General features: G+C 53.2%; 1 protein-coding gene across 2 annotated transcripts in view; it reads left to right on the forward strand.

The window, feature by feature from the left end:
• Positions 1-6: 6 nt before the first annotated feature.
• Positions 7-10232, forward strand: part of SLC12A4 (solute carrier family 12 (potassium/chloride transporter), member 4) — a 20113-nt gene continuing 9887 nt past the window's right edge. Inside the window, exons 1-5 of one of the 2 annotated variants that reach the window (XM_012730626.1) lie at positions 7-86; positions 4510-4604; positions 6032-6163; positions 9310-9456; positions 9537-9591. In XM_012730626.1, coding sequence (XP_012586080.1) covers positions 9319-9456; positions 9537-9591 — 193 coding nt within the window. In that variant the 5' untranslated portion in view covers positions 7-86; positions 4510-4604; positions 6032-6163; positions 9310-9318. The remainder of the gene's footprint in view (positions 87-4509; positions 4605-6031; positions 6164-9309; positions 9457-9536; positions 9592-10232) is intronic. The other variant, XM_004690455.2, reaches the window with a different exon arrangement.

Below are 10232 nucleotides of genomic sequence, written 5' to 3' on the forward strand. Positions count from 1 at the left end.
CGCGCCGCGGCGCGGCGACTATGACAACCTCGAGGGTCTCAGTTGGGTGGACTACGGGGAGCGCGCCGAGCGGGAGGACTCGGACGGTGAGGGCGCGCCCGGGGGGCCCCGGCGGGGGTGAGGGGGGTCGGCCGCGCGGGACCCGCTCTCGCTGCGAGCTCACGTCGAGGCGGGCCAACTTTACTTTATGCGCGCCCCACTGCCAGGTCCCTGCTCCGCGCGCGCCGACGCGGTTCTCCTCGGCCCGGGCGCCCGCGGTCAGGCCGCCCTCGGGTCCCAGCCCCTCCCTTGCGGGCGGCGGGCGGGGGCTGCAGACGTGGCCGCCGAAAGAGGCCCGACTGGCCAAGCCGCCCCGCGGGAACGCACGCAGCCTCGAGCTCTAGCCTTTCCCGCGGTGAGCACGTCGCAGCCGGGACCCCAGCCCCTCCACCTTGCGAGAACCGCCCGAGCCCTCTTGTCGCCTCGCCTCTGCATTTATGCTCTGCCCGACTCTGTCCTCTGCCTCCCCGCGCCCCGGTGCCCCCGTATCTGGCGGGCAGGAGAGGAGGCTGTGCCTACTGGACGGGGTCTGTGGGTAACTAACTGCCTGCCGGTGTACTCGCGTTGATCCCAGCTTAGACCTGTAAGTGCAGTGGGCATCTGTGGCGCACTCGCATAAACACTAGCCAGGCTTGTCTAGGCGCTTGACGTGAACGAACTCGTTTAAACCACCCCATTTCCCCCCCAGGAGTAGATCGCCTCACTTCTAGGAAGGAGTGAATGGTGCTGTTATAAAGCTTGCCCCAGGGGATTCAAATCTAGGGTGTGGGACTCTGCCACCCTAACTCAACTTAGGCCTTAGGGCTATGCCAGAAGTAAATCCCTCCTTCCTTCTGTCAGGGGCCTGCCTCTCTCCTTGCCCCTTTGTCCATCTCCTGTCCCAGGGGTCCAGCTCTTGGAGTGTGTAACTGTGATCGTGCAAGTGTGTAGCTAGCAAGGTATTGATGGAGTGAGGGAGCTCATTCTCATAGCCACTGCTTCCAGAGGGGCCACGCATGCAGGAAACGTGTGTTGATGGCATGTGTCAGTTCATGTGATCTTGACTTGATTCTGATCTGTGGGATGTGACTTCACTGAACTGAACCACGCCTGATGTGGGTGATGACTGTATGTGTGTGTTACCCACTGTTGTGTGTGGAGACGCCACAGAGCTGCTAGATAAGGTTTTACAAGCTTGACAGCCATGTGCATGTACCTGGCCCCCCAAGCCCACCCATGTGGCCTCACCCACCCCAGCCTTGTTTCAGCAGGAGTTGTCATCCCTGTCCCCGTCAGCCCTGGGAGGTTTTTTCCAGAAGCTGGGCTGGGCTGCATCCCTAGGATCAGCCTGGACCAGTGGGCAGGCAGAGCTGAACCAAGCCTCTGGCCCCACCTTGGCCTCTCACTGTGACTGGAGGGAACTGGAACCACATTGGCTGAGTTCAGCAGGCTGGACTAGCTCCTCCCACCACCCCCCTCCTTTTCCTCCTTTTCAGCCAGACTTTAGCTGTGGCTGCAGTATGGGGGACACTCTGCGCCCTGGTGAGTGATTATGATCCTTCTTGGTGGGGATTGAAGAAGGTGAGGGATGACAAAAACAGTGAGCTAGCTTCATGACTGTCTCCTGGGCCACCCCTCTCTGGGATCTGAATCTCAGGTTTCTGAGGACTGCAGATCAGTCTCTTCGTACTACCCACCCAGGGCTCAGGACAAGGAGTGGGGAGGTTCTAAGAGAGGCACCCTAAGCAGACACTTGTGAGCACAGGGTTCAGAAATGTCAGCTGCAACCCCAGCTGCAGGTGGTGTGTTCCATGGCTGCTAGCAGGAACACACATGTGTGTACCTCACACGCAGTACCCCAGACCCAGGCTATGCTTGGGGGTCACCAGGGGCCTCAGGTGGCATCTGAGCAGCTTAGCAGGCAAGCCCAGACCTGCCCAGAAATTTTTGAAATAACTGGAGGCAGTACAAATGCGCAGCCACTGCTCAGACTCCCCTTCCAGCCCCCCACATTCCCACAGTTCTGTGGGAATTGCCCTTAAATAAGGCTTTGGGGACCTCTAAGTTGTACCTGGCACCAGACTGTCCCTTTCCAGTGCATTTGGGAATTTGAAGAGTAGTGTCACTATCTCCACTTTATAGAAGAGGAAACCAAGGCAGTACAGAGGGTAAGTAGGTTCTCCTGGGTCACACGGAGGGACAGGGACCAAAGCCGGGCTGCCAGCCTTCTTTCTGAGCACCAAGAGCCAAATTGCAACCCCCATACAGTCTTCTCTAGCTTAAGGCTTGTGCTGCACTCCTGGGTCCCCCCTGGGATGGACCCAGAGAGAAGTTAGAAACCTGTAGCTTAGCTCCTGTACCTAGTTCTGGTGTATCCTGACACCCTTTGCCCATCTCAGCAGATAACCTTGCCTCTGAATCTCTCTGAACCTTACTTTCCTTGTTACTAAGTGGGTCTGCAGTGTCCGCTGGCATGTTGCCATGCACCTGTAAGGCAACGTTGGGAAGGCTCTGAGCTGCCTTGGAGTTATGACTGAGGGGCAAAGGACTGGCTAGGTTCTGCAAGACCATCCAGATGCAGTTTTGGATAACTGCTGCGTGCTCAGCTTCATGACTTCTATATACTAGTGCAGTCTTCTCAGACAAGGCAATAATGATGGCACAGGGTGCATTGTGAGTTTAGAGTATTTATAACTTATTTTCAACCTACTTCTACAAAAGGGGTGCAAGAGATACATAATAAAAGTGCCTCCACATAGGATTGCTACTATAAAAATAGCAGAACTGTATACAGGAAAGGGGCAAGGACTTAGGTGACTGCCTCTAAGGAGTTAATTTACCTTGGAGATTTGTGGCAGTTAAGGCAGAAAGAGAAATAAGATGTGATCTTTAGCTGCCATTTTCTGACAAAGCATCTGACTTATTCAGGGGAGTTACTTTTTGGTCACAAAATCCAGGTTTCTCACTGAAGACTGTCTTTGTAACAGGCAGTGTTACTGGGTTATCAGATTTTCCTCATAGTTCCTTATTCTAACCCTGAACAAGCATCAAGGCACAGCATATGTCATCTAGTATCTGAGGAGAAATGCATCCTGTGATTTCATGAGCCCCTAACATTGCTGGGTGGGCTGGCTACCTACCGTTTTGGGTAGCTCACTCTGTAAGCTACTTGGTCCACTAAGCTAGTCCAATTTACCAGATGCGGTGTTGTGGAGGGAAAAAGGCTGACTTTGTCCTGGAAATTGTCATAATGCCTTGCCTATCAGTCACTTTTGGAAATAAAAGACCCCATAGGGTACAATCTGCTAAGTGATTGTTGGCTCAGAGAAAGCAAATTAAGTCTCATACAGTTGGCAAGACGTGTCAGATGAAGGAGGAAGGGTCATTCAGCATTCTTAGCTGCAAGCTGAGAATGAATTGTGGGCTATTTAAACTGAAACGGTTGGTGGGTAGCTCTCAAAACCTGGCCTGTGGGGTACATAGCCAGAATTCTAGTCTGAGTAGGTGATGACACTTAGGTTACCACCTCCATCACTGGACACCAGGCCAGCACTGCTATCCAACACCACCTGGCTCCTCTGAGCCAAAATGTCAGTTCCCGAGTTGCTGTGAAGCCCTAAGCCAGTGTCACAGTTGTCAGGAGAGGGAAAAAAGTCACTTCTAGGAAAGGAATACCTGTTGTCTCCTGCCTGCTTGAGGCAGGGGCATGAGGGGCAAAGTTCTGAAAACAGGGAAGAGTGTGAATGCTGGGTGGCCACAAAAGGTAGCCGGGCTTTGGGAGTTGAGTCTGGCAGTTTTACAAAAAAGATGCATGTCTCCTTTCTGCAAGGTACTTTTGGAACTGAGCGCTATCTCACTGACCTGGGCCGGGGTCTGGAGTGGGCCACATACCTATACTGGAGCAAGCGTCCCGTGCCAGTTGACCCCCGCTTAATCCAATATCCTACCCTGCCCTTCTGTAGGCTTCCTCGCGCCCACTTCCGCCTTCCCAGCATGCCCCAGGCTGTGCTCTAGGACGCCCCCGCGCGGTGCATGGTGGGGTCGCTGGCAGGCGGCTGGCCAGCCATGGCAGCAGAAGGCACTCTGTGCGGCTTCATTTATCTGGAGGGCAGCACCTGGCCAGGCCCTGAGGACACTGAGCCGTTGGCACCTGGCACACTGGGTATTCCAGGACCCAGAGAGTGGGCGGGGCCTGAGGGTGGGCCAGGGCAAGACCACACCCCCACAGGCTCCGCCCCTCCATGTTAGCACGTGCCCTTCATGCCCGTCCCCCTGCCAGGGAAAATGAGGCTCGTGGTTTGGCCCCTGGCCATTGCCAATTCTGGGCCTCCAGGGAGGCTGGCAAGGTGTGCTGGGGAAACAGATCCAGGCAGGCAGCCCTGAACCCCAGCATGTTCCGCAGACGTGTTTTCTGGCCTGGCCGCGGGAGGAAGGCAGGCCCCTATCTCAGGAGACAGCTGGTAACTGCATTCTGTCCCTCTTTCTCCACAGGACATGGTAACCACAGGGAGAGCAGCCCTTTCCTTTGTTCCTTGGAGAGTTCCAGAGGTGGCGACTTCTATGACAGGAACCTGGCACTGTTTGAGGTAGCTGAGAAGCCATTCCGGGTGGCAGGTGTGGCAGACAGGTGGGCGGGCAGGGGCCTGTCAGGATCCAAGCCTTAGCTAAGCAGCAGGCTGGAAGGTTGTGTCTCTTTATGTCTCGACTCCTCACGTCTCGACTCCTCCTTTGGTTTTCCCTTGTCTGTCTGGCTCCCTTGGCAGCCAGGCTGCGGTTCCCATGGCCCTTTGAACTAAAACTGCTTTCCCTGAGGCTACCCATAACCCCATCCTGTTATCATTGCAGGGGTACTCACCTTCCATGAAGCCCTTCAGCAAGGGGACCACCACACAGAATTTTCCCACCTCAGGCTTTCCTGTCTCCCTTCACTCAAAGGACTTCTCCCAGTCCATGATTTCCTTCTTCTCCTGTGAACTCTTTCTTCCTTATCCTGGTTTGTTCTTCCAACTCTCTCCTTCAAGTTCACCCAGGCCTAGTCTTTTTCACTAGCTCTTTTTTATAAAACAGCAGCCTCGATGGGCTCATCTCCAGAAACAGTCCCACTTTACTGCCTCTGAACTTGAATTTTATCTTTTCATATTCAAGTTCAATGTACACATTCAGCCACCCCATGCAAGTCTCATAGGTTCCTCAATTTCTACGTGTTCCAAAAGACCTGCATTTTTGCTTCTTACTCCAGGCCAGTTCCTCCTTATGAGCATGGTCAGTAGGGAGCTGACAGGCAGGAAAAGACTAAATGTAGGCAAGAGGCAAGTACAGACACTTGAAAAGACCACAGAAGAAGCAAAGCTTAGACCTACGTGGGGATTAGGGAGCTTGAGCCCCAAGAGGCTTCTGAATCTGGGAAAGCAGCGAACGTCTGCCATGGAAGCCTTGACCTGGTCCCACCTGAGGATGAGCTAGGGGCTGGGATTCCACCTCAGGGATTGAAGTGGGTTACTCACAGGACATGGGATCTAGGGGGGAGCGTTGTTCCGGGGGATCAGGGTTCTGACAGAGGAGACTACACTTGTTGCAGATACTACTGCTATGACTGCCTTGATTCCCTGAGTTAGTTTTTTATGGAGATCTGAGTGCAGATATGAGTCCCAGAGGCCCATTTGTGGCTGGGAGGTGGCCAGGCAGAACAGGCAGGATGAAGCCTGACATTCTCCCGTCTGCCAGCTGTGCCCTGCCCTGGAGGCAGGTGGTTTTCACGAATGGGCTAGTGGTGACTATAGCCAAGGTGTGGCCGAGAGGCACAGCTGCTGGCCTGAACTGAGGGCTGCATTGCAGGGTGGGGCACCCAAACCTGCCTGATTGGCTGCTTGAGTTTCCCCAGACAAGAGCTGGGATCAGGCTCAGGCCTGCCTCAGGGCTTGGCACTGAGCCAGAGACTAGGCTGCTGGCTACCCACAGGTAGCCTGGCGCCAGCTGGGCCCTTTGCCAGATTGCCCTGTGGCTCTGTTTACAGGAAGAGCTGGACATCCGCCCAAAGGTATCATCTCTCCTGGGCAAGCTTGTCAGCTACACCAACCTCACGCAGGGTGCCAAGGAGCATGAGGAGGCTGAGAGTGGAGAGGGCACCCGCCGGAGAGCAGCCAAGGTAAGCTGGTGAAGGACAGCAGAGGGGCCACACCTGGAAAGATGGAGTGAACGCCATGGAATTAGCAGTTTTCCCCATGGGAATGGGCATCCCAGGGGACATGGGTGCCAGGGGTGGTGGTTATGGAAATGGACTTTGAATGTTTTGGGTTCAAAGAAACTTCAAAAGGGGCTAAGTGGGAGCTCCTCAGAGGGGCAGAAAGGGTAGAGAGTCAAGGAGGCTTTTAGAAAAAAATGAGAGTGGCACTGCCTTTCCTTGGCCCTCCCTTTCCTTCACCCTGTGAAGCGGTAGACCTGGGTTTTGCCTCCCATCTTCCAATAGAGCTGTGAGGTAGATAGTTCTGTCTCTGTTTTGGATGTGAGAAAGCTGAGAGTCAGAGGCACTAGGTAACTCGTCTAAGGTGACTTCCCACACGTCCCTCTTCAGGTAGGCCAGATCAACACACATCACTGGGATTTACTGTGAGATTTGTGGCTTTGTAGAATGCCACATCACTGGCATTGCATCAGGGGGCAACTGGAGTCCGGACACTAATTGACCCTTGGGGCTATGTGATCTGGAGCAAGTGACCAAACCCTCTGTCTCTCTCTGTGTTGGTTCCACTCACCCCTCTACTAACTAGCCCCTGGGTTCCTTGAGTGGCAGGGTGGCCTGGGCACGGGGTGATGAGAGCAAGGTCCTGCCTGTTGGGGCTCCCCTATCCCCTTCCAGTCCCATCCCTGGTCCTCTCCAGGGCTTCAGCCCTGCAGTCTTCTTTCTCTTCAGGGTGAGACACATCCTTGTTCTGCTCCCCTGTGTGATGGGGCTAAGCTTAACTGAGGACTGGGATTTTTTCCCCTATATTTTTGTGCTGAAGGCCAAGAGCCCTCTCTCTGCATCTGCTCCTTGAGGTTTGGGAAGCCTCTGTGATCTGCAGGAGTCTGTGTCTTGCACTGGCTGTTGTATTCTTGCTGGTAGTCAGCATAAGCAGGAGAGTTTGTGCTTGGCATCAACTGGGTTTCCAGCCTCAAACCTGCTTAAGAGGTTTGGGCCTTATGAGGACAGGATAGAGAGGGTGGAGAGACAGATGTGTCCTTCTCACCTGATCCCTCCAGAAGGCAAATCAGCCCACTCTTCAGAGAGGGAAGCTGAGATTTTAAGGTCACATGGGTCTTACCTTATTCATCCTATTCTGCTGCTTAGGAGCTTGGCCAAGTTGACAGCCAGTAGGAAGTTAGAGCTCTAGAACTGCTGAGCTGTGGCCCTCACTCAGGGAAGGTCTGAGCAGGGCCTCAGATAATGAAGGCTTAAACACGGAAGGGCGGGCTTTCACCCGACCAAGCCAAGACCCAAAGCAGCCGATCCATTCTGTGGCAACCACTCAGTTTCTGGCCTGGTGACCTTCTGAGGCTGCCAGAGGTTATTTGGGGATGCAGAAAGCATTTCCGGCCCTGCCCTTTCCCACACTGCCCTTTTCTTAAAATGACTCAGCCTAGGCTGGGGGTGGGGCTGAATGCTTTTGTTGCCACCATGCAGTGGGTGGTCTGGAGCCTCAAATAGAACTCAAGTGAGGTATATCTGTCACCTGTACTATGCAGGAGGGTTTGAGGGACCATTTGTTCAAATATGCTGTGCAAAATGGCGTGAGGCCCTCCTAGGGTGCCTTGACCTACATACGGCCTCACCCAGGCCTTGAGCCCCCAGAAGAGTTCCTGTGGCCACAGTTCTTTTACCCCAGCTCCAGGACAACAGGAGACATTTCTGGAACTCCCATGGAAGTCCTTAGGGCCCTGCTACTCTAGGCTTCATTTATGGGGCCTTACTTCTTCAGGAAGGTGCCAGCTCTGCCTCTGTTTCGACCTCTGTCCTTAGACAGTGGAGAAATCTTGCTTAGATGTGCCCACTAGATTTCCTCACCTGTCCTGCAGTCTGAGGCAGTCTGAGGACTCTCTAAGCAGGATGTTTGTGACAGGTTTTCCCAGGCATCTTCTAAAGCACCACACACTGAACTCAGGAGCACTTCTTCTGGTACCTGTAGGGCCTATTTGCCATACAACATTGAAAATCCAAGTCTACCCCAGCTGATCAACAGACATTTGAGTGAATGATTAGTTTGACCTGCAGTGACCTGCTGGGATAGAAGGAGATATCAGATGCTGAGGGGAGGCACAGGTAGTAACCAACTCCATCTAAGGTAACCCTGGGGATCTTCCTGGAAGAATCAACAGTTAGCCCTGAAGGTTTAACTGAAGAGTTTGCCAGGCACTGAGGCAGCACTAGCCCTCCTAGGCAGAACCTAACAGATGCTTTGGTGGTTCAGAAACTGAGGGACCCATTGGTCAGGGTCAGGGGCTGACAGTGAGGTGCTGGGTCATACCTGGTGACTCCAGCCAAGGAGTCTGTGCACCCTCTAGGTTACAAGATAGACATCCAGAGGTTTGCAGCAGGGATGATGAAGTTGGGCTTAGTTTTCAGAGACCTGCTCTGGCACCAGAGTGGGCTGTAGTGTGGAGAGCTTGGCAGGTGCAAGAGGGCACCATCCAGGTGCTGCGGCCTAGTTCCATGTGGTGGAGGGACTAAGGCTGAGACAAGACAAGCTGATCTTGGAGCAGCTTGAGAGACAGGCTGGGCATGGAATGGGTTCTGCCTGACTGAGGTTGGGGGTTAGAGAGATGGAGGGCTAAGGATTGCTACTTGGAATTCAGCTTGGATGACTGAGGCTGGCTAGGTCTCTCTTTCAGGAAGTATAACAGAAAGAGAAAGGAGGAGAGTGGAACTCTGAGAGCAGATGAGGCTGAAAAGCTCACAAGTCAGGATTTGGAAGAATCAGGTTTTGAGTCTCCCTGGTGGCCTAGGGGTTGTCTCAGTGCTGTCATCTCTAAGGCCTAGGTTCGATCCCTGGCCAGGGAGCTGACCCACATGGTGCAGCAGACCTCTCCTGTCTGGCCCACTGCTCCCCTCGGCAGTGATTTCAGTCAGTCCACCTGTCTCTGGTGAATCCTCTCGTCCCCCACACCTCTGACCTACACTCCAGTTCTTCTGTACAAAAGAATAAGGCTTTATACTGTTCAGCGCTCTCCATGACTCCACTGGGGTGGCTCCTGAGCAGAGGCTGGTGGTCCTTGGTAAATTTGATATTCCGTGCACCCCCTTTCTCCTGCCCATAGGCACCCAGCATGGGCACCCTCATGGGTGTGTACCTGCCCTGCCTGCAGAACATCTTCGGGGTTATCCTTTTCCTACGGCTGACCTGGATGGTGGGCACGGCTGGTGTGCTGCAGGCCCTCCTCATTGTGCTCATCTGCTGCTGCTGCGTGAGTATCTCATGGGGCAGGGACATGGCCGACCCCAGAGCCCACCCAGCGGAGCTGCTCACCAGGCCCCCTCTCCACAGACCCTGCTGACGGCCATCTCCATGAGCGCTATCGCCACCAATGGTGTGGTTCCAGGTAGGTAAGCACCACTGCAGATCTGATGTAGGAAAGGGGCCCAGAAAGTACCTTGACATGACCAGGAACCCTCACACACACACCCCAACTCTGCACCCCCACCGGAGCCAGGGGTCCTAGTTCCTGACTCCAAGATACTACCACCACTAGTAGTACTTGATGATTGGAAGCTGCTGTTCTGTGGGTCTGTAATGTTTTCGCATAAAAGCAACTTAAAAATTAATATTAGCATAAAGTTATAGTGAAAAAAAATGCAGTGTGTGATTAGCACTAGAGGACTTAAAGTGCTGTTTTGTAACAGTCTATTGGTATAACTATGTGTGTGGGTGGAGGGGAGGTGAGGGTGAATATGTTTCTGAAGTGTTGAGGTAGTTTTTTTTTTTTAACAGAATATTTATATATTTTAAACAGAATATATTAATATTTTAAACAGAATATTGCTAGAATATTACCTAATTTATATGATGATCCTCCTACTTTTGGGTTCTGCTTTTTCACTGTTGTGAATATCTTGTTATGAAACAACTTGTCACGAACAGTCTTTTTTTTTTTTTAAAGATTTATTTATTTGTGCATACAGAGCTGGGGTACAGGCCAGAGGTTCAGGGGTGGCGAGAGGCTTCACCAGAGACAGAGTGGGG

Source organism: Condylura cristata, unplaced genomic scaffold (genome assembly GCF_000260355.1).
Source record: "Condylura cristata isolate star-nosed mole 26May11 unplaced genomic scaffold, ConCri1.0 scaffold00028, whole genome shotgun sequence".
Classification (NCBI taxonomy): domain Eukaryota; kingdom Metazoa; phylum Chordata; class Mammalia; order Eulipotyphla; family Talpidae; genus Condylura; species Condylura cristata.